This window comes from Perna viridis, chromosome 10 (genome assembly GCF_037379345.1).
Source record: "Perna viridis isolate PV_CMFRI_1.1 ecotype Kerala chromosome 10, ASM3737934v1, whole genome shotgun sequence".
NCBI lineage: Eukaryota > Metazoa > Mollusca > Bivalvia > Mytilida > Mytilidae > Perna > Perna viridis.
In genome coordinates this window covers 4,576,048-4,601,692 of record NC_142454.1, presented here as the reverse complement: position 1 = coordinate 4,601,692, position 25,645 = coordinate 4,576,048, and the positions used below count along the sequence as shown (strand labels likewise).

Below are 25,645 nucleotides of genomic sequence, written 5' to 3'. Positions count from 1 at the left end.
AGGTGTGTGTTATTTTGTTTATTTCATGTTCTTTGTTGTATGTGTCTATTTTCTTTGGTCGTTGGTCATGTTATGTATTATTTTTTATATTTACGTTTTACTCTTGGGTTCCTTGATTTATCTTTAATTAATCTTCCAGCTATATTATGCTATGCAAGATATGATGGATGAAATTAAAATCTTTAATGGGAAATAAGTAAAGGATTTTAACCACACAACCACTTTTCTATAACAATGCAAGATCCTATAAATAGAAGCATAATAGCGGTTATGTATCGGCTTTTTTCGCAAAGTGTGGTATAGAATAAAAAACATGTTATAAACAATCGACGATATCAAATTAATTTTAGTGCATGTGTGTGTGTGTGTGTGTTAAATATAGGATATCTGTGAATTCTAACTTTATAAATAAAACAAATCACGTGATATCGACATTTAATACTAAACCTTTTTATATCAGCAGTTGATATACATGTTGTTCAATATCAAATTGCGAGTGTATCTGTCCTTAAAATATGTTTGAAGCGAGACAACTCAATTTACTAACCAATTATTATATAATGTAGGTTAGCAGTCATACAGTATCACATATACTTTAGTCCGAATAGTTTTGAGTGAACAGTTGCTCACGAAATAGTTGACACTATCACCCAGAACAGAAAGTTAAAAACTAAATAGGCTACAGGGAAAGCAACTCTGCATATTTGGTCAATCTGCTTTGCTCTTTGCATGTAAGGTCGATTTTTTTCATCTTTGTCTGGGTCCTGTATATTTCCCTGCGACTGAAATGAAACACTTGAACTGATAACAAATTGTATTATTAATTATGTCAATAAATCTCGTTATTCAGTTAACAAAAATGTATTATAATTACATGACCAAATAAAAGATGTTAAACATTTGAGTTGTATGTTGCCTAGCTGGATCCTTGTGACTGAATAAAAACTTGATATACATATTGTAATATAAAATATGTTCTTAAATGGCATTAGTTGTTCATTTACATTTGTTTCTTTGTATTGGTTATTTTATGTTCTTCTTGTGTGTGTCTGTTTCCCATGACTGGTCTTTGTCTTCTGATTTCTGCGGGAATCTTGGTTTCTTTGATTATTAATTGTATTCTAATGACAAGACCGAAGAAAAGATTTTTTTTTTTGTTGCTCTTAAAAAAAGTTGAGTTGACGTGTATTTGTTGTAACATTTTTATCTGTACTGATGAAGGCGTACATGTATGTACATGCAAGTTTTAGAGTCAGGCATATCTGTACATTTAATATCACTAGGATATCTAGTGCATGCAATCTAACACAATCCCATTAATTTTACATATCCAAGTTACGATGAGCAAAACTGTATTGAACACATCAAAAATGTTAAATTAGTCATGATTCACTTTAATGTTTAATCAATACCGTTGAATTTTAGCTTCATCTCAAATAATATCTGCTTTATAATATCTGCCAACAACGCTAATCTTGTTATAATGCTAGTCCTCTTGTTGATATATCTATGCTATTCTGTACAATATCAACATTCTCAATTAATACATTTGTATACACTTTTTTTGTTCCTCTTGAAGTTAAGCACAATGTAAAACGTTTGCTTCGCCGGTCTGTCTATTTGGAATATTTGCATCAAGTCTTGACCATAACTCCCATTGATACCGGTATTCGTTACCTGTATACCTGTATACCTATTTATACTCAAAATTAAACAATTCGACTGAACTACATGGAAATAAATCATATTTTATATTCATATTTGTGCAAATGTGTACCTCTCTGTAAGGTTCTGCTTTTCCCTTGGCTTTCTGAGACGCCCTCAATAGCGCTTCCTTTATTCTTGCCAGTACATTTACAATTGAAAACTCAACCATAGCAGCAAATACAAAGATAATTTGAAACAAGCTCCAGACATCAATGGCTTTTGCATAGGACACCCTTGGTGCTGAACGCCTTGAAGCTGAGGATTGAGACGCCATAGTTAGTACAGTTACGGCGCCTAGAGACACGCGGCCAGGTACAGCCAGTGGATGGAGCCAAAATGAGATCCACGACAAAATAACAATGAGCATGTCTGGTATGAAAATTTCAATCATATAAAACCCGATGGTTCTTTCAAGTTCAATTGTCATCACCAGACAGGAAAATCCTTCACCTGAAATCAAATTTTAATTTTGGTTGTAAATTCAATAAGAAGTAATAAATATTAGTGTCTACAATATGTAATCTGATAGGATTGTTCACACTTGTTTAAGTTATATTTTACAATTATCAATAGTTCAATAGTTTACGGTTTTTTTTTCTGTTGACTACATCTTTGTATTCATGTAAATTTCTGCTTTTAATAAAGCGCATAAAATGTATATAACTCATGTATTGATACCTAGTATCTGTTTAAGTCAACATGCAAACATGCCTCAAACGTCACAATGAACGGATGTACTCTTCTTAAAAACAAAATCTGCAATTTCTATTTCTTTCAAACAAAAGGTTTGTGTTATTTTGGCCTATTCCTTACTTGCTCTCCCCCATACATTATGATTGGACGAACAATTTATAGAGTGAGCATCGGTGTATCGGTGATATCACTTTTCTTAGTCAGCATTGTCTTTGCTTCCCTAATTCGAATGCGCAAAAAAATAGTATAACATTACAAATTCGTGTAGTTCCTGTAGTAGAGGGTGTTACATTATCTTCTATAGGCATCATGTACATATAATTTGGTATGTATGTATGATAAGTTAGTCCAATGATTTATTTTTATTTTAGAACTATGTATTTACAAAGCATTTGATAAGGAACATGGTCATTAACGAAAAAGACACATTTTTACATTTTTAAAAATGATTAAGATCTGAACAGTTGGTAAGTGAAACGGTAGCAATTTCCATTAAAGGAGACCACTTAGATTGACGGATTGCATGTAATAAAATGAATGTTTTAAATGTGCGTTCGAAATAATTACTTTCTTCAAAAATTGAGTTATGACATATTCTTCTTGAAGTTTTTGGTTTATCGTCCACATGATAAAGTGGAAGGTTAAAGTTCTCAACGACCACTGGGTTGTTCTCTTTCCAGAAATATAACAACTCCGTAGATGTCAGTCCATCTACAATAAAACAATGCATTTGTAAAAAAAAAATTACAAAAAACAAAAGATGACACAAAATCGTATCTAGTCAATTTGGGCGAGATGTGATACTGCAAGCTCCACGCAGCAGCAGGCATTTGTTTCCTCTCTTACTTACCGCTGCTGACAAGCATTTCGAAATTCTCGGACATTTTTGTTTTATCAAATCAAACACCGTTTGACAATCAGATAATGTCGCATAAAATAATTCTGTTTTTCCCGACTTTGCAAGATTCTTGCATTTTCTGCGTCTAGAGTAAATTTCGAACGTCAGACTTCTGTTTGAAGCTTGGTGGTACGGTTGTCACCTTGAAGCTTGGTGATACGGGTGTCACCTTGAAGCTTGGTGATACGAGTGTCACCTTGAAGCTTGGTGGTACGGGTGTCACCTTTTAGGAAAAGTATTTAAATTGGCATTTTATATATTTGCATTTCATTTATTTGCTTTTTATATATAATAAATGAATAAGAAATGAAATAATTCCTATTGATATACAGTTAAAACTATTTGACACCAAGATAGAACCAATTTTATTGTATGGTTGTTAAGTTTGGAGTTACAAGGATCTTCAGATATTAGAGCGGATCCATTTTAAATGTTTTAAGAGAATTTTAAACGTTAGGACTACTATATCAAATTTAATTGTGTATGGGGAACTAGGGAGATTTCCTCTAGAAATTCATGTGAAGCAGCTGATGATTTCTTTCTGGTGTACACTGATAAAGAGTTCAAAGCTTGGTAATTCTTTATATCCGTTAATGTTGAAACTAAATAACTAACACATGTGACATTTTTAATGGATAGATTACATTGAAACAGTTTTTAATCAGACTTATTTTGGACATATTTTTATTAATCAGTCAGATTTTGTTAACAAGAATATTTTATTAAGAGTTTTAAAGGACAAATTTATCACACAATGGCACAGTGAGATTTCACATTCATCTTGAGATCTATTTCATGGATCATTAAAAGTAGAATTTGGATTGGAAAAATATTTATTAAAATTAAAACAAAATCATAGAGTTAAGATAACAAAACTAAGGTTATCAAACTTACATATTCCCATAGAAACGGGTAGATGGAAAAATGTTCCTACGCAAAACGGAAAATGTCATTTATGTAATACTGGTGATGTCGGTGATGAGTTTCATTACTTACTTATATGCAAATATGACCATTCAGTTTCTCAAAAATGTAAACTTATTCTTAGTTACTAATTTAAACATCCAAACAGATAGAAAATGATAGGATTGCTCTCTATATGTAATATTGAGGTGTATTAACGGTGGTCGTTGTTAATTAAGCTTTATTGTTCTAATTCCAGAATTATTTGTTATTTATTGTTTTCATGTTTGATGATGATGGATGGACTTCATTTCTGTTTAATAATGTTATAAAGTTATTTTTCGCATTTTTTTAATGTATATGTTTTAATTCATATATATATAATATATTAGGTATAAAATATGTTTCAATTTGTATTGCTCATGTTACATGTATTCCATGTCTGAGTTAACTAAATAAAATCTTAAATATTAAATCTTGAAGCTTCGCTTGATAATGAACGTATAGGTCGAGATATAACATTCATTCAATACATGAATACAGCAGGTAAGCTTACCATTCATGAAGGAGTAATCAAGGGAACCAAAGTTATAGCAGTAATCAAAAGAATGTAATCCAGGGACAAAGACCAGACATGGAAAATAGACATACACAACAAAGAACACAAAGTAACTAAAATCATACATATAAAGTAGCAAAAGCAAATGAGCAACTCGGAGTCCACTTAAAACTGGAAGCATGGACCAAATACACTGGTAGGGTAAGCGTCTTCTGCTTTTCTAGAAACACCCGCCGAGTTGTTCATAAAAAAAGGCTTGTCCGTGGTAGACGAAAGAGGAAAGGAAAACTATGACACGTTCAACAAATCGGTTTTCATGGCGCAGATGGATACACCTTAAAGATCCACGAGTTCATGATGACTACCATAAAACTTCTGTAGTGATGACTTCAATCTTGTAGCAACATAACCCTGTTCCGGAAGCCTATTTGTTAGAGTTCAAGCGCGATAAAAGATTTCTGCGTAATTTCGGCAAGCTCTGGCATAACGTGTTAGTTGTGATATGAACACTCCATACGCAGGTGCTGAGGGATGTTGCCAATTGAGAAAGAGAATCAGAATATGTTAGATAGATAATAAACGAAGTTAAACTTTATCTATAAATGTAAAACATTCATGACATAACAGAATTGAAGGATAGCAGTTTTTCCTAAGTGTGCACCATGGGCATTGATGTTATTTCAAATAAACCGAGAAAGATGTGGCAGTCATTCCTCATGATTTAATTTTAGTATCAAATCCAGTGTGTATATCATCAAAAAAGTAGACAACTTCACTGTCAAATTACAAAATTTCGTCGATGAGAAATGGACAATTTTTGTTATCAAACTGCACTACACGAAATATCACTGAATACGAATCATAAAACTTGTGTTAATAATACAATACTAAGGCAGTTATTGAACTAATTATATAATTCCAGTTTGATTTTTTTTTATTATTATTATTCGCGGTAGTAAAAAATAACGAACTGATAAAACAGTTAAACCTAGATAGTAGTCGAAAGGAACGTCCGTATATCAAACATTCATAAAAGGACCCTACTGAATAATATACACTTACAGCTTTCTAGTTCAACAGTACATGTCTGTCTGTCCAAAGGATAAAAATAAAACTGCATGTTACATGAAAACTTCAATTGTAATCTGGAAAATCATTATGAAACGATGAATTCTACTTCAAAGAGAATATTACGCAAAAAGAAAATGAATTAATTAGCTTTATTCAATTTATTTTGTGGTTTTATATTTTATGGTCAATTCATTTAATTTTTCAGCAAAATTATTCACGAACTAGCGCATGATACAATGTTTTTATGACTGCCCACAGCACTTAGTTAAGAAATAGACACAAACCTATTAACAGTTGTGATTAAACATATGTAGTTCTGTTCAGGGTTAAAGTTATTCCTAACTAGTCTGCGGTAATAATACAAAAAAATAATAGGTTCTACAAAATAGGTTTAAATGTTATTGTGATAAACCATAGGATGAAAAACGTGGTTGTTTATATTTACCTTAGGCTGTAAATAACACTTCCATCATGCTTTATATGGAACAGGGCGTTTGGTTTGGTAACGGTATGAAATACTGCTTGCTTTGCCTGTGGGAAGAACGTGTCTGGTGTCCATAAGTTGCTGATATCGTCCTGAGTGAGTTCTATAGTTATATTTGGGTAATCAAATTTCAAACGATGATCCAACCAGGTCTGATGTAGAAAACATGTTATAGAAAAGTCCTGAAAAAGAAAACATCATTGTCTATATCAATATATAGCTTCAGGTTGTTTACTTATGCCTGTAAATATCATGTCGTTGTTTAGGCATACACTGAACTATTGGTGTATGCAGTACATGTGAAAAAAATCTTTGTTCAAATGGGTGGGTTAAATATAACAGAATTGCAGGGCGCATTTTGATTTGTTTTGACTTAATTGTCAGTATACATGTACATGCGTCGATGTCTACACTAGTAAGTGCAATTTAGCTGGAATCAAACACGGAAAATTATAAAGTTTATTATGAGTTCAATCATACCGGTAGATAAATTGCATTTTTTGGCAGTCTTCCAACCGCGGGGATACATGAAATGATTTGTTTGACATCAGAAGGGCGTGCCTTCAATGGCATTTTCCCCTTTATTCACGTTTGAATATGTTATCACGTCTGAACCCTGATCTAGAGTTGTTTTTGATAAATTTTAGACATTTCTGACATTCGTACCATTTCATTTACATCGACATCGTAAAGATCCTGAATAAACATCTGCACTGTGACATTAGTAGGACTTCCGTTGGTTGATTCTGTTTACGATTTAAAAACAAAACAAATTGTTAATACTACGATGAACAAGTGTCTTAATGCAAAGACAATGGCTGGGTAAATAGACGTTAAGCTAGGTGTTTCAAGAAAACCAATGCATGCGTACCCTGTTACATCCGTACATGTACTCCCAGTTTTTAGTATAGACCGAGTTGCTCATATATTATTGTATTATGTACCTATTGTGTTAATTATGATACTTAGTTTGCTCCTTTTTTTCTATCTTTTGTCTCCTATATAACTATTTAGTTTCACTTTGCTTTTCCTTAACAACTATGACAAAATCAGAAAAAAAGTTTAGGTAGCAATTATCAGTATACATGCATCAAGCAGCCTTCAACTATGAGTAGAACTAGTACAATTAGTGCACTAGCACTTGTGTTACACTAAAAATGTAAAGAGACTTTATAACTCTTATTACGTAATGTTCCATGACATTTGTTATTGAAAGGACAAAAGTTATTATTGATAACATTATCAATAATTAAGTAAAAAATTATGCATATTTCCATGTGCAATATGTAAATCTCATTTAAACATCAAAAAGTCATATCAATCGAAATAAGCAGGCGACAATTAGGTGATCATTTACCGTTTTATGATTAAAAATCCCACTGAACCAACTAGAGCAAGATATGTTCAAATGTACGGCTAATTGTCATCTTTATTGTGTCAAAAATACTTCCGTCGTTGCTCACCTTATAAGTATTGGAATCATTACAACTTCCGGCGAGAGTCGGCATGTAAAAAATCGAGGTATTTTTTTTTTTTTTTTTTTGCGGAGAGAAAAAATTTCAAATTATACCTTTTACTTTCATATAGTCGAATCAAAAGGGTATAAACTGAAAGTAAATTATCAAATTTGGTCGTAACACAGAATGGAATGCACACGCGATTGTGATGGAATGGTAAAGGCAAAAACTCTTAAATTGTAACTTGAGAAATTCTTTAAAAAAATGGCAAGGTACCTATTTAACGTTATGACTGTTATTCAAATGCATTTTTTAATTTAAAATTGTAAGCTCACATACTTGTATAATTGATATAAACTTATTTCCAGGATCGGAGTTGATAGAAGTAATACATGTAACACTTCTTTTACATGCACTTAAGAAGAATAAAATTATCCCAAGTTTCATATATCAACTTCCTTTCACATTTGACAATAATTTGTTTGAATTCTAAATCTCTAATGCTGTTTATTCATATTGAATGTAACATTTAAAACATAAATACATATCAGCCTGCTGATACCTTCGTGAGAGAAAATTTGGATCGTGATCATTTGTGTACATCTTCTCAAACCTAGGGCGGTTCCCGTCACCTAATATTCTATCTATTAATGCTGGGTCATTTTACATACTTTCTTAATTTGTTTCAGTATATTAATATTAAGATGGTAGACCTAGGATAAGGGACATAATTCTTGAAATCAGTGACATGTTTGTATCATATTCAATTTCACCAAAGCCTATCAAGCTTTTGTTTGAAGCAGAATAAAATAAATCCAAGTTAATAAGATGCTTACTTAAGATGGATATAAAATGCTGCATATAAACGTTTAAATGATTTTTAAGAGTTGTGTCTTTTACCCTAGGTCTACCTCCATAAGCCCGCTGATTATTTCTTTCAATTTTTGTCATTTGTAATGGAACTTATTTCCGTAAAATACTACACCCTACTCAGATTGTCCCAATGTTGTTCGGGTAAAAAAACGTTCAATACACACATTTATTATTATTTAAGATCACGTGACTTCAGGACATGAATGCGTTTTTTCTGCTCTTGGAAATTTCTAGATTGTGGATAGTTAACATCTGAGATGATATATCATGACTTCAATGCCGTAAATATTTAATTCACTTATTATTTCATCAATCTTGAGAGATTGGTTAACATTGGTAGTGTTATTTGCCCGTATTTATATTCATATCTCATAAATTTCGTATTTACTACCGACAAGTATAGAACTGTTCATAGAGCCCTGGCTAGATAACCCTGGGGGTATCAGGTCGAATATGAACTATATTCATTATCACAGTCAATAAAATTAGACTTTGGACTCATGGAGTAAGAAACAGTTGACTGGTAGTAAATCTGACCCCATGAACTCTTTATTGGCTATTAATTGGTCCAAACAAAATGTCTCTAAAAGATACTTCTAGTCTTCTTGAGGAGAGCAGACGAGTATTGAATGAACAGTCCGATGAATATCTCACTTCTAGTCTTCTTGAGGAGAGCAGACGAGTATTGAATGAACAGTCCGATGAATATCCCACTTCTAGTCTTCTGGATTAGAGCACACGAGTATTGAATGAACAGTCCGATGAATATCCCACTTCTAGTCTTCTCGAGGAGAGCAGACGAGTATTGAATGAACAGTCCGATGAATATCTCACTTCTAGTCTTCTGGAGGAGAGCAGACGAGTATTAAATGAACAGTCCGATGAATATCCCACTTCTAGTCTTCTTGAGGAGAGCAGACGAGTATTGAATGAACAGTCCGATGAATATCCCACTTCTAGTCTTCTTGAGGAGAGCAGACGAGTATTAAATGAACAGTCCGATGAATATCCCACTTCCAGTCTTCTTGAGGAGAGCAGACGAGTATTGAATGAACAGTCCGATGAATATCTCACTTCTAGTCTTCTTGAGGAGAGCAGACGAGTATTGAATGAACAGTCCGATGAATATCTCACTTCTAGTCTTCTTGAGGAGAGCAGACGAGTATTGAATGAACAGTCCGATGAATATCTCACTTCTAGTCTTCTTGAAGAGAGCAGACGAGTATTGAATGAACAGTCCGATGAATATCTCACTTCTAGTCTTCTTGAAGAGAGCAGACGAGTATTGAATGAACAGTCCGATGAATATCTAACTTCTAGTCTTCTTGAGGAGAGCAGACGAGTATTGAATGAACAGTCCGATGAATATCTCACTTCTAGTCTTCTTGAAGAGAGCAGACGAGTATTGAATGAACAGTCCGATGAATATCTCACTTCTAGTCTTCTTGAAGAGAGCAGACGAGTATTGAATGAACAGTCCGATGAATATCTCACTTCTAGTCTTCTTGAAGAGAGCAGACGAGTATTGAATGAACAGTCCGATGAATATCTCACTTCTAGTCTTCTTGAGGAGAGCAGACGAGTATTGAATGAACAGTCCGATGAATATCTCATATTAAATCTTATTTTACAAATAGTTACGGGAATGGACAAAAAAAATGGAGAATGTTAATAAATGGATGAAAAACATTGATCAAAGAATGAAAACAATGGAAGAAAAGATGTAAACACGATTTGCAATCTCAGTCAGAATATAATGTCAGTCACCAACAGATTGAAAAGACTAGAAGATAAAACTGGCAAGTATGAATAGAAAGTTTCAGAATGTAAGGCAAGCTGTACGGGTATACTTAATGTGTTTGAAGAACTAAACGCGGGAGTTAAAACCAACACTCGCAATATTATACACCAAGATGCAAGAATAAAAAGTCTTGAAAATCAGCCAATAATACAGCCTGTGGTTCAACCAGTTACTGAATGTTTGCGTGATCAAGACCATGAAAGCCGAACTGCTAGATCTTAAGTGCAGGTCGGTGAAAAACAATTTAATCTTCACTGGATTGCAAAGAACGCGTGAAGAAGATACAGAAGAGAAGGTCTGCTAAGATCCTTTCTTCAAAATGAGCTTGGCATTAACTACAAAATTGAGTTCGGGAACGTTCACTGTATTAAGACCAATGGTAACTACAGACGAGCACCGAAAGTAGCACGTTTCCTTTACTATCGAAATTTAGAATACATACTTAGTGTTGCACACAGGCTAAAGGAAAACCGTACGGTGTAAAAGAACAGTTTCCTCCAGAGATTGAAATGAAAAGGAGATAGTTGTATCCGGCGATGAAAGAGGCTCGAAGACAGAAGAGACAAGTAAAAATGGTCCGAGATAGGCTGTATATAGACAATGAACTATACATTGCAGAACATGTAAATGAACAAGTAGCGACTGATAACAACACCAATGAACAACGCCGACAATCGGATACTAGCCCGCCGAGCAATAGGCAAAGACACAGTCTGTCTCTTCCATCTTACAACCGAGGCCCAGACTAGAGGGTTAGTGCAAGAGGACTACGTGATAGCGGAAGTTTAAAGAAAATAAAACTATGTTTTTTAAATGTTTGTGGCATAAAGCAAAAACTTTTGTTCAGATTTTATTGAATTAATACTTAAATATGTTGTTTGTATTTATGTAGAGACAAAACTAAATGATATTGATTCATTGACCATACCAACAAATTATATAAATCACAATTACATAAATACAGTAGCACGTTTCCTTTACTATCGGAATTTAGAATACATACTTAGTGTTGCACATAGGTACATTGTACGATTTTTTCATAGAACTAAAAGAGAGAAAAAAAACATAGATGAAAATGAAACTTTTGATTTTGAAAATATTGTCAACAACTTACCAAGTGAATTGAACGAATTACTTAGTGGCGAAATAGTTAAAAATATTAGAAATCTAAAAAAATGGCAGAGCCTGTGGAGTTGATGATATTCTTAATGAATATCTTAAAACACTGTTTTGGAGCTAATGGCTGTATACTTAAAGATGTTTAATTCAGTACTCAATGCAGGTATTGTACCAGAACTTTGGTCACAAGGAATTATTGTACCTATTTATAAGAACAAAGGTTTGGTATCGGATCCAAATAACTATAGAGGAATTACACTAAATTCATGCTTAGGAAAAACCTTCTCATCCATTTTGAATGAAAGACTTACTAAGTTTTCTGATGAGATTTAGCTCTTATCTGAATTACAGACTGGATTTCGAAAGGTTATTCTACTGTTGACATTTTTGTGTTACACTCCCTTTTAGCTATATATTTTTCAAAAGGTAAAAAACTATTTTGCACATTTGTCGATTTAAAAAAAAACATTTGATACAGTTTGTGTCTGTGGCTAAAAGTTCAAAAAATCCAATGTAACAGGGAAAATATTTTCAGTCATTTTCAATATGTATCAGAATATTAAATCTTGCATTTGGCATCAAGGTAAACTCGCTGCATTTTTTTAACTGTGGATGTTGGTGTAAGACAAGGAGAAAACTTGTCGCCGTTTTTGTTCTCATTTTTTTTTAATGATCTAGAAATCTTTTTACAAGACAATGAAGTACGAAATCTAGATTTGATAGAAAGTTCATGCTCAGAAATGTTTGATGTATATGTAAAAATATTTGTGATGCTTTATGCAGATGATACAATTACAATACCAGAAACAAAGGAAGCTATGCAAAAAAACTTTGGATGTGTTTGCTAATTACTGTAACGAATGAAAGTTACAAGTTAATACTGAAAAGACAAAGGTTGTTGTTTTCAACAAGAAAGTGTAAACAACATTTTCAATTTCAAATATATACCAAAAATATAGAAATAATAGAATCGTATACATATCTTGGCACGGTTTTCAATTACAACGGAAGTTTCACTATCGCAATAAAGCGTCTAATAGATCAAGCCCAAAAAGCTCTTTTTGCTCTCTATAGGAAACTAAGAAATATTCCACTGCCAATAGATTTACAGTTGAAGTTATTTGATACTTTGATATCACCGATACTGTTATCTTCCTCTGAGGTCATGGGTTTTGAAAATAAGCAAAACATGGAAAAGGTGCATCTTAAATTTTGTAAAAATATCCTTAAACTGAGAAGCAGCACTCCAAATTTTATGATTTATGGAGAGTTGGGTATAATTCCACTTGAAATATTTGTTAAAGTAAGAATGGTTAGTTTTTGAGCAAGAACTATGCAAATAGAACAAAAACTGTCAAATCCAATGCTTCGGCTTATGATAAAATTGCATGCCAATAATCCAACCAAAGGATGAGGGTACATAAAACGCTGTAGCGCCTACTATAAGAAATAAAATTATCTCCCTTTCATAAACTCAAAATTGTTCCATTTGTTAAAATTAAAACAATTTGTTTCATCTTTGATCTTATAAAAATCAAAGGATAAAAATTATTTTCATTTATAAATGAAATAAACAGAGTTTAAATCTTATTAAATGAGTGCATGTTGAATAAAGTTAAAAACAATTACATCTTGGTGTTATGTTTTACGCTTTCAACTAGACTTATAGATTGGAAACAAATTGTCATAGAGGAGTACAAGTATGTGGGATTAATTTTCTTGTCTGTTTATTGTTAATTTGTTGGAGTGTGCGTGTTTTTTTTTTCAAATTAATATGTAAGATGAGAAGACTTCCGATAACACAATAATTTACCATATCATACATGTACTGTTAATATTTTATAGTTATGCATTCTAGAATCGGCCAGAAAAATGTTAGCGCTTATATCTGCGCATGAATTAAGCATTGAAGCTTCAAATTAAGGAGGCGTACAATAAACTTATCTCCAGTGCCCGTGTAATAATTGGTTGGGTAGTTTCGAATTGCAGTCGCGCACTTAGTCCTGTAAAGAATATCTGCGTTAATACCTTTACTTCTACATTTTATAAAACTTTAGGCAATAAATCATCTTTGTCTGCAGTTCCGTAAAATAGCGTTTTACTTGAATCAAACTTGTATAAAATTCGATGATCGTCGCGCCTTCGAGTATTTTCCGCTGAATACAGAATCAACAGAGATGAGGCAGATATACAAATAATATGTTACCGTTTTCTCGTCAACTACATGTTAAGACTGCATGAGTGACTATATATATATCTTCAGAACTAGTTAAAACTCACAAATATTTCTCATGCTTAACTACAGACAGACAGACAGACAGACAAACGGACAGATCACCGAGCAATGTGTTAAATGTTTTCTGAGTACAATAGCTGAAACATAATAAGCACGTACATGTACAAAATTAATCATTGTTGAAAAACTTACATTACTTTTAGTTACACCAATAATTCTTATAACATTTGCGAAGTTTTAAAATATATACATGAGAAAAGTAAAAGTGGAACTTTTTCATTAGAATTTATGATTACGAATAGTACTAAATTAATATGGGAAAGTTTGAAATAAATGGATCTATGTATGTATTAGCCGCTTTCGGCTACTTTCGGCTGGAGCCTCCCAACATTTCATCATGTATTCCGTAATCGCCAACGGTCTTGTCGGTCTCCCGGTGGGAGCTTAAAACCTGCAGCTTTCGAAATTTTCGTTATTCATCAGTCGTAATGATAGGGATGAAAAGGGAAGTTAAGAAGCCCAGAAGTGACAAACTTCAATTATGGATCAAAATACATGTACCAAGGGGTCTCCTTTTGTAGAGTTTCCGAAAATTAACATAAATGCAAATCGTATCTCCGCTAAAATGCTTGAAAGCCTGGCATATCTTAAATTCAGGTTCGAAAAATAATTTCAATAAATGTCACGTGGATATTCATACCACTATACTTCAGATAGTTCACGATCAAGCCATGCTTATATAACTTGACAACCTATGTCGCACCCCATGAAATCCACCACCCGGGACGCGCCTGCTTTTGTTTTTTTTTTTCAAGATTTTCAAGAGGCGGATAACAAAATTAGTACATAGTAACACAAGACGCAGCTGACTGAAATAAAAGACAGCTTCTTTCACACAAAATATAGACGCTTAAATTTACATTAAATATTCGAAAAGACGCCAAAAAACTGAACTGCAGACAACAATTAGCACGACAGGACCGCTTGGCACAAATATTATATTAGGCCTGTCGTAACAAATTTTAAAACTACATGTAGGCTATTAAGCACAGATATTTACACATGAACGTGAAAAATTTACATGTACATTCATGTTCCTCCTGAGGGGTGCATCAAAGAACTTCATCAGAAAACAGTTTGATCAGTGGTGGATTCCGAGTTTTAGGTAAAAAGGGGGAACAAAAAAAAATTCTTGACAGGATCCACGGTGAGGGTCACGTAGTGAGTGTTTTTCATGATTTAACACACGCAATTTTTCAACATTTTTTTTTCTAAAGTGGGGTATTGCCCCTGGCCCCCTGGTTCCGCCACTGTTAATATGAATACAGGTATTTTAATCAAGTGTCTACATGTTTTTTGGCGTATTGTGTAGGTGTACACTAAGTACGAAAGAAATGTTGAAAAATTTACTTTATATACAAGAAACTTAAGCAGCAGGATTTTATATACACAAAATGCGTAAAATTGAACAAACATTTTGCATACATTAACTTTGCAATATCGAATACATGTAGGGACATGTTTGATATATGCACATTGTAAATGTATATGTACAATTTTTTCCCGGGTAGAGAAGGCAGTCTTGAAAGAACTTTGTTCTATAGAAATGTGCTCAATCTTTTGAATAAATAAATATCCTAAGCCTGGATTTTTTTACAGGCTAACAAAGCAAATGGCTTTTAATTTTCCACTTTCAATATAAAAGTAGGAGCGAGTAAAAAGCTTTATTCGCGCTTGATATTATAACAGTGTGTCCCACTTTGCCGGATCGCATAAGGGAATGAAATGCGTTGTGACATTTATTATAAAATTATCTTTAGATATCGTGCTACAGGTTTCTATATATTAAACACTAATGCTTATACGAGTTTATTTAAAGCATCTCATTTTTGTACTACATTCAACGCAAAAGTAAATCATAATGTAGAACAATCTTTTATCGAGGAGATTTTATGGATAATAGCGCAAACGAATATTGAAAACTATTACCTTCAAATCCATAGACTCCCACTTAAAGGACAATGACGCGGTTCGAAGTAAGTGCATGTCCATAGCAGTGGCTATATCAATATCGACATATGATCAAAGATTATTTCAGACTTTATTTCATTCTTCCACATAAAGTTGAGATAGAAGCTTTTTTTGTTAATATATCTACTCTACTTGCTACAGTGTATTTAGGGTCTTAGTTTATATTACACGGATGGACAGGTGCTTAATCATGTGACAGTGAGCTAGATCACATGATACATGTACAGGTCAAGTTGGACTTAGCCATTTTTGAAGCGATTTTAAGCGTGATTTTTTAAAGGTTTTTTTTTTTTTTTTTTTTTTTTTTTTTTTTTTTTTTAAATGCACACAGAGATACAGCGTTAACCAAAAAATCCTTTTTCATGTAGAAAGAATGAATAAATGCACACTTTTAGTTTCAATATTTTTTGGTTAACGCTGGATCTCAATATAAAATAAGTGGCAAAAGAGTGGAAAAATGCTATTTTATTTACAGAATAGCCTTCCAGGCGGTTTTTGTGCATTCGTTTCTCAATCGTTACTTTTTAAATTACGAACTTAATGCATAAAATTGAAAATTTACAATATGAATTGCATTAGTATTTAGTTTTCTTCCGAATTTGTGATAATTTTTTTACCAATTATTTCAGTAAGCACAACAATGCCTTATCGACCCTCATCCTTTAGGTGGATTAACTATATTAAATCTATCTTTGATAATACGGGTCTTAGTTACTATGGAACGAACTCGTTAAAGTAAATATTAACTGGTTTAAGGTCACAGTTAAACAGATAGTATGTGATCAATTCTATCAATCTTGGTTTGTTACAAATGGACAACATATCTCGTGGTGAATTCTATTCCACTTTTAAACATGAATTCAGAATTGAACCATATCTTCTCAGATTGTCCCCAGCAGAACGTATTCATTTGACCAAATTAACATGTTCCAACTTAAGACTACCAATAGAAACTGTGGTTGGTCTGGAGTCTCACGGAGTCAAAGAATATGTAATCTTTGTAAAGAAGGGGTGGGAGATGAATTTCACATATTCTTTTAGTGTAATAATCCAACGGTTAAGTATTTAAGATCTCGTTACATCCCAGATTACTACTCAAAACAACCGAATATGAGTAATATGGTGAGTTGTTGTCTATCTGTAATGTTCAATTATACAAGAGTGTGCTTTTTTACGAAAAATTGCTAATATCATATGAAAGTGAATGTGTTAAAATATAAATGTATTCACATAGTTTATTATATTGACTGTTCTGTGTATTATGTCTGTGTATTTGTCTTATTTAAATGTATACACATGTTTATATTTTTTTATTGTCCTCTTGTACACCTACTGTGTCTGAAGCCATCAGTAAAATCTTGTCTTGACAATAAAAGTACTTACATGAATTCTTATTATCCTTGCATCTAAGGTGTAAAGTATTTCTTAATTACGAAATTAATTAATCATTAATTAGTCAGTAGGCATTTTACTTCATAGAAATTCAATTAATTTCAAAATATGCTCCGTTGAATTCTGCTAAACAATAAACTTCGGAACGGTAAAAGTCACTATGTAAGATCCAGTGGTGATGGAGTAGCAGGCGACGGGAAAACACCTAGTATATATGTATGTTCCCCAGTATGTTTTGATAATTTATTATCATTTCGGTTTGTACCGGTGTTGAGACGTGCCTATGTATACTTACCATTATTGTCAAGTCCAGGCGGTGTTCGTGTGTCGTATGTTGAGTTTAGCAAAAGACTGTTAATAATCTGTTTCCTAAAACAACTACATTACTGTAATTCACACTTATATAGACGTGATGTTAATTAACGTGTAGTCGTTGGTTGTACATGTATGTTACAAGTAAATTCTTAGTATGATGCCCAGTCATTCAAAATATACAGTTAAAAAATACACTAAAACAAGCTGCATGATGATTATTATTCGAAAACAAAAAAAAAAAAGAATTCAAAATCAACAATAAACAATGAACAAATACATCAGAAGAAAACGTATGGAAATTTATGCCATTATAACAAGAATAAAGTTTATCTAGTGATTAGTGATAACCCGAATTTCCGTAATTGTGTTGGTCAGTATATGCGCTTTACTACGGGGTCATGACAGTGACACACAAAAGGAAAAAAATATACTGTGCGCACAATATCATTTTTTTTCGCGCAGAATATATTAATTACTTCGATTTTTTTTTTGCGCACATTTTTTTTCTTTGTATGTACCTATCATTGCTCCGTTCCATACATCTTAATCGAACGGTATCTGCATTTTGTGGTACATACCACGTTACAGTATGCATATGCTTAGTCATGCAAAATGATTGGGTTGTGATAAGTCCTAAACTTCCTCGGTTATTAATAAATCATCTAAGAAAAATACTTACTTTAAGGAAACAGATCCAACATGTGATGTCCATACCACCAACAATGCTAGCGTAAGCAACATAAAAAAACGGATAAACATCTCATAGACGTGTAATCAACTGAAACGAAATATATATATTACATTCTGTCCCTACCCGAAATGTTCTCGCTTCAACTGTAACCATATACACTATATGGAATACAATTTTATCAACTGTTAATACAGATACAAAGTAATTATATAGTAGTTCTTACGCAGTTCTCATGGACCGATGAATCAGGTACTGTCCCACCATAAAATCATGCAAGAACTGATAAAAGGTCATTGTTTCCATGCCTCTAGTTACATAGACAAGAGATGTTCTCATAAGCCTAATATTTGAAACAACTACAGTGGTGTTGATATTGTTCATTTCGAAGATAGAAAAAGAATGGACATTTTTTAGTTATAAATATGTATGTAAACGTTATAAACTTTTCTGTAAAAATTACATGTTGTATATATATAGAAACATTAACTTTTTTCTGATCAATTAAAATATTTAGGTACTTTCTGAATGACTTTTGGTAATTAATTTTATTTTTCATTTTGTAGTTCTAATTCAAAATGTGCTTTGAACCCGCATCTGCATGATTATTAGACAAAAGTGTACACGTGCTTAAAGGGCATTGAAATGATATGCATTAATATCGTAAATATTAAGCAATTAGTGCGACTGAACACATTAACATTTTATCATCATAGCGATATTAATATGGTATTGTTGTAAAGTATCAAACCCCACGATACTTTTCAATTTTGTTATTTTTATTGGACCATTTATGGATTTTACCACCCGACAATCCTTTTTCATAAAATTTAGCAGCTTAACTAAAACATTAAGAAAGAAGTTGACGAAGAAGGATAACTCTATCATAATCGTTGCCAATAAAAGCTACCGAGGAGATTCATAAATCTTTTGACTCATTTTAACTTCTTTGTATTTACAGTAGTAGCTTGAAGCATATGCTATGAGGGACAGATCAACAAAATGTATTTGTATTAAAATAACACTTGATTTACGTGGTAATGCACCGCTATACTGTTGTATTCCAAATGTGTTAATAGCAAGACCTCCTATTACACTCGCAGTCTACGTTAAAAGTTTAAACTCTGACAATCAGAGTATACTAAATACAAGTACATCATTTCCGACAGAACTTTATTACGTGTACGACATTCATGTTTCGAAATACATATAAAAGACGTCGCGTTTTAACCAACGAATGCTCCTAGAAGGGTGCGATGTGGATTCAAAATTTTTTGTTCCGACCCTGTCAGTGAAACTGCTCTGTGTCAAAATACTCATTCTGTTCATTTGTCAAAGAGAAATCAAGGGAACAAAGGTTATAGCGGTAATCAAAAGAATGTAATCCAGGGACAAAGACCAGACATGGAAAACAGACATATACAACATATAACATAAAGTAACTAAAGTCATACAAAGTAACAAAAACAAATGAGCAACTAGGACTCTACTAAAAACTGGGAGCATGGACCAGGTGCACCGGTAGGGTAAGCGTCCTCTGCTTTTCTAGAAACACCCACCGAGTTGCTCATAAAAAGTAAAGTTCGGGGTAGACAAACGAGGTAATTAAGTGTAAAAACAAAATATGCAATATTATCAGTAATATTACGCATCAGATACATTTCAGCACCATATATTGCTGACATATACGATTGTAGCAGTCGAGCTCAAGATCGATTTAATATAGAGTTTAACATACGGTTATAGTCTGCAGCAGATCGAACCACATGCGTGAAACACAATGTACGGAAATCGTTCAGTTCAGATTTAACAAGTTCAGTGGACGGTTGTTTCCCAAGCATAACACAGTATAAGACACCTGGGTCATAATAACCAACTCAACGTACAGATCTATGGGAAAGTTAACGATTATAAGATCAAAGAAAATATTACGTATGACTACACTCGCACGATGAATGCATCATTACGTCCAAAAATGAACGGTGACATAGGTTACAGTCTTTAACCTCAGTATCAGGTACTGTGACGATTAATTTCGCAATACAAAATGCCGTTCTTAGGTCAAAGGAAGACAACGGACAACGTGATATGTCAGCAACAGATATGTTCGTATGCACTTGATGGAACCTTGAGAATTCACGATCAGAAACCACACGGTCATGCCATAAATCATATTGGACAGAGTTAATAACGGCAGTCACTATGTTTCTCCATTGAGATTTACATTGAAAATTACCAAAGTTCAGATATGTATCTAGGAATTCACAAAGATTGTATTTTTGAATAATCTGTAAAGCGTCCGGAACGAAACTATTTCGGGAGTTGATATTTAGTTAACAGGTAAAAAGTCTTGTAAGAAAAATTTGTTTCGATATGCTCGTTGGTCCACTCTACAAAGTTTCCAAAAAAGGCAGTTTTCGTTTTTCCACTTCGCATATTAATGGGTTTACTCCTAATATACTTTCACACATATCCGTCCTTGTTCGGGGCTTGAACTGCTGAATGTCCTTTACAAAGAAGTGTTGGAGACGATTAATCTGAATAATATCTCGATTCCTCAAACCAGACCAAAATTCACAGCCATATAAACATGTAGGCACGACGACAGATTTATAAAGTTTAAGTATTGCTATTGGATTGATGTTTTCTGTTCGAATGTTTGTAATTGTAAAGTACGAATTGCGACCTTTCCTGCATGCGGAATTGATTCTAGCTATAGAGTTTAAGTTATCACACACCTCAATGCCCAGGTAAGTATATTTATCCGTTATAGGATTGTTTGTTAAGTGTCCATTGAAAGTTCGATTTAAACCTATTTTTGCTGAAACACATAATGCATGATTTTGTGGCACTAAACTGGAATCTCCACTTATTAGCATAATAAGAAAATATATCAAGCATCTGTTGGACTTTAATCGGCGAATTTGCTACGCAAATAATATCGTCGTCTAAGTATGGGTCAAGATATGAAGCTGACTTCACAGTGTCTGTATTATCCTTTATCTCAAGTTCTTTGGGGTAAATGCGATGTATCAAATCCCCGAGATTAGGATTGTTTAGAGATAATACGTCATCTATATAGCGGAAACTGAGACCTAGCTAAACGATATTCTCTCTTTCGGATCAGATCAGCTATAAAGTCAGCCTCATATGAGTGAAGGAATGGGTCGGCAAGTAAAGGAGCACAATTTGTTCCCATTGGAATGCCGACCGTTTGTTGAAAAATACGTCCTCCACACTGGACAAACATGTTGTCGATTAAAAATTCTCCCTCTGTATATTAGGAAGATGATTTGGAATTATTTTTTAAAAAGTATAAGGAATCTCTACCAAGAACTATATATTTGTATCTAGGTGTACCATCTTTGTTGGAAAAACGATGTATAATGTTTTTAAGTCGGGATTTTAACTGAGCATGGGGAATAGAAGTATACAGTGTTGAAAAATCATAGGTTTTCACGCTATTATATTCAGATAATAGTCTTGAACTGATTGTCTCCAAAAGATCTTTCGAATTTTTCAGGATCCACATTGAATTAATACCACTACGGGAGTAAATCTGTAAACAGTAGAGTAGATCTGTAAATCATTTTCACAATTTACGCAATAGAGGTGATAAAAGAACTGTTAGTGTCGATTCTTCCTCGACTTTAATCTTGTCCTTAGTCCTTGAAGTACCCTCCTTCGCCATATCAGAATATTTACTCTAAGGCAGCGGAGTGGATTAATGTAGCCTGACAAGTAAATGAGGTCTATGGTTGATAATCTAGAGAGATACGAGTCAATTAGATGTTTTTTTTATAAACTTAGGAAGACAGTTGATCTATTACGAACAATTAGTTAAGATTTTTCTCAATTAATGTTTTTTTTTCTTCTATATAGAAAATAATTTAACATAGACGCCAACTTGACATCATGTAATATTTAGTTAATACATATGTCTTAAAAACATGATTAACTTGGTAGATAGAGTTATTCCTCTTTCGTCTCGTACATTTTATTTGCATTAACTCGCTCAGACAAGTTATTAGTGTAAAAATTATGTCCTTATACATGTCATATATAACTTATTTAACACGTTGCACATGCATGTTCTTGTGGAGCTAATTAAAAAAAATAGTAAGATTTCGGGCAAAGTATTTTTCTAAACTAAGTTCACATATTGCATTTTTTTCAATGGTATTATCGCATTGAATAAAAACATGATACAAGAGAGAATGATAGAGCACTAAATTGAAAATTGACCAAATCTCAGTAATACATGACATGTACATGTATCTAAAATTCCATAAATTAAAAGTCTGTCTCGGGCTCAAGAAAATGAAGATAGCAGAAATGGTAGATTACATAATAATATACGATTTTTATACGAGGCCCAAACGAAAACTCTTAATTTTATTATTATTATTTTTTTTTAGGGGGGGGGTGTAAATGACTTTTTGGAAATATATTTGAAATAAAAAACAGAATTTAAAACATTCCCTTTAAAAGGTGTGTCAGAGAAAACCAAGCAGAACTTAAAATAACTTTAAAAATACAACAATAACGAATCCTAAATACACGTAATTGTACACTTTCCCTTAATATATGGTAATTGCGGGTTTCTACGGTATGCGGACCGATGGTATAATACCATAACATAACATTCGGCCCGTCTCTCGACGGTACATGTGTATATTGAAGGTTACAGACCACCAATTCAACCAATGAGCAATGAGCAAAAATAGTCCTACGCAGAAATTACCCCTGTTCCTCATAGTGCTGTGAAAAAAGTTCATCTTATTTAAAAAATTGAAACAGTTTCTGAAAGGAAAAACATGTCTGTACATTTTATAGGTGCATTTTGCTTCTTGTGATGTGAAGTCTAATCTCCATAATGATTTCTAAATATACCCCTATCTTGTGAAAACACTGGGATTTCCCCTGCTATTTATAGACACTTCACTTCCGGTGACCAGTACTGCACGGCAAGTCTGCTAACCCCACATGCCATTCTGAGGATTGTGAGCTGACATATGTAGAAGCATGCTGATATATAGTCCTCTGCAGGTTAATGTTAAGGTCAAGTCCAGAGAAGCCATTGAATATTGTGAAATTTGCATAGAAGCCTATGGGAAGTGGAATTAGTGGTTCCTAGCCTGAAGGGTAATAACAAACTGATAAACTCTACGTAATAGTCAAGAGGAATACTCAAAAAGGAAAGTATGTATAACAATGGCAATATCAAGGTAAAAACCGGAAAATTGGAAACAACCGCAGTGGTCCTGACTTGGTTCAGGCATTTCACCGCAATGGTACTGACTTGGTACAGGCATTCCACCGCAATATTACTGACTTGGTACAGGCATTCCACCACAATGGTCCTGACTTGGTACAGACACTTCTGATGGAAATGCCGAGTTAAACCCGGTTTTATAGCGGCTATGTTTTATCATTAATCAACTGTGTAAATTTTGTTTAAAATAATCCATTCAATACTAAATATCCTAAAAAGAATCAATTACTTGTAATGTATGAAGTTGTGGTTTTAATGATTAAATTATAAGAGCTTGGTGAAAACATTAGGTATATTCATTAATATTATCATAGTTACAAAGCACTTAGATATGGAATAAATGTTCATGACACAATGATCCAACAATACGCTGCACTACCTAGAGTACAGAAATGTATAATTATACAGTTAAGAATTTCATAATTTACACAACTGGTTAATAAAGGTCTCAATTATACAGCTGTCCGAAGTCAAATGCACCTGTCTTTCGACATAACACAGGACCAAAATAAAATACTTTTTATAACCCTATAGTATTGTAACTTCTATGGTAACATCGCAAATCCAGTGTTCTAGACCACTCCGGCGTGTGTGCTTTTTAAAATTCCTCCGTATCTGGGGAGAAATGCGATTTGTTTTGTATAGTAACTTGCATTCAGTTCAAATGGTGTAAGGGTTTACTTATTTTTTATTTGGTTGTACAAAATATTTCCAAACGTCGAACAAAAACGTGTTAGGTCGTTGGTTCGATCCATGACCGAATCAAACCGAAGACTTAATTTTGATCGGAGTTACTTTTTTTCTATTTACCATGTTTATGTAGCAGATAAAAGAAAGAAAATATTACGAGAATGGATTTGGTAAATATGTCAAAATGACAAGTCTGTGTGGAATAGTATGTACCATTCGGGATGTTAGTAAGACCTAAGTATGATAATTACATGTATATAAGACATCAGACTAGAACAGGGTCGACAATATTGTTCCAATATATGTATGAACTACATGTAATTATTACAGTCCATTGGGTTGATCAATAAATCAATCAGATATTTGAAAATTATGCAGTTATTTATTATCTATTCTTATTTTATATATATATATATATATATATATATATATATATATATATATATATATATATATATATATATATATATATATATATATATATATATATATATATATAAAAAGTACGTACAGTATACACTGTATATATGTTTACGATCAAAATTTAAGAAACACAAAAAAAACAAACCTGTGTTCAATGTTTCCTTCCTTAAAAATGGTGGGTTAAAACTTGTATTACCTTTAAATGATGGAACCTTTGATAAAATTTCCTGATCTCTTGCATTATATTTCCGCTTTATGAATTACCTGTGAAATAGCTCACCTTGAATTTACTTTTTTTAATTTAAAGGAAGTAATGTTCCTGTGGTACGAATGTATAATATACTTTGATCACTGTTCCTTATAGTGCAAGCATATTTTATATTAACAATATACCTTTCTTTTATGGAACAGCTAAGATTATTCCGCGGAAACAGAAAGAAGCTCTTCCTTACATGTATGTAAAAAGTGGTTATGGCGGTTTTCCTTGACCGGGGTGGGGTATGCGGTACAGACTTGTTTGGCTGCTGTGGTGGGCTAGATTTGTTTCAATAGAACTTGTAAATGTTATCTAAGTTTACAACATTGTATAAATTCCATTTTTAATAATTTCAAATTAATATTTTATTCTCTCTGAATTTAACATATATCAGTCATACAAAAATCGTATTAAGAATATGCACGCCCTGATTTAAATATGGATGCATTGAATTAGATGTATAAAATTCCCAAAGTTTATCTTCCGTCCACTTTTTTAAATTTTATATTTTTATACCTTTAATTTCGAAGGTTCATGTAGTTAGTTGATGCAAATGTAGCTGCACCACTTGCCACAAAAACATTTTGAAGCTATAATCCAGAAGCTATAATCCAGGAGCTATAATCCAGAAGCTATAATCCAGATAAAACTACTATATTAAAGGTTGCAAAAGAAAACAAAAGAAAATTGGCAGACAAACTGCACATCTGACTCCTATATTTCTTAATCATGAAAAAGTTGAAACGATGAGATGTCCGTCCGTCCACTGTTCAT

General features: G+C 33.0%; 1 protein-coding gene across 8 annotated transcripts; it reads right to left on the bottom strand.

Annotated features, from left to right (window-relative positions):
* Positions 1-423: 423 nt before the first annotated feature.
* LOC148604225 (glycine receptor subunit alpha-2-like) lies at positions 424-24,879 on the bottom strand. 8 transcript variants are annotated; one of them, XM_088549505.1, is made up of 9 exons: positions 24,812-24,879; positions 18,219-18,317; positions 17,520-17,593; positions 6,982-7,061; positions 6,277-6,497; positions 5,823-5,905; positions 2,968-3,111; positions 1,778-2,157; positions 424-782 (listed from the first exon to the last, which is right to left on the bottom strand). In XM_088549505.1, exons 2-9 carry the CDS (start codon positions 18,296-18,298, stop codon positions 627-629), a joined length of 1,218 nt encoding a protein of 405 aa, XP_088405631.1. In that variant the 5' UTR covers positions 18,299-18,317; positions 24,812-24,879; the 3' UTR covers positions 424-626. The 8 variants fall into 8 exon arrangements, with proteins under 8 accessions (XP_088405631.1, XP_088405634.1, XP_088405630.1 ...); XM_088549508.1 differs by lacking the exon at positions 6,982-7,061 and adding an exon at positions 17,216-17,238 and having other exon boundaries at positions 24,761-24,834; XM_088549504.1 differs by having other exon boundaries at positions 24,761-24,834.
* Between the last annotated feature and the right edge of the window lie 766 nt (positions 24,880-25,645).

Coding starts and splice junctions, on each gene's coding strand:
- LOC148604225 (XM_088549505.1), bottom strand. CDS start 18,298: ATGTTTATCCGTTTTTTTATGTTGCTTACGCTAGCATTGTTGGTGGTA. Junction 6,498..6,981: donor ATGTCGATGTAAATGAAATG/GTACGAATGTCA, acceptor TTTCTTTTTCAG/GACTTTTCTATAACATGTTT. Junction 3,112..5,822: donor TACTGTTGAACTAGAAAGCT/GTAAGTGTATAT, acceptor GTTTTATTGTAG/ATGGACTGACATCTACGGAG.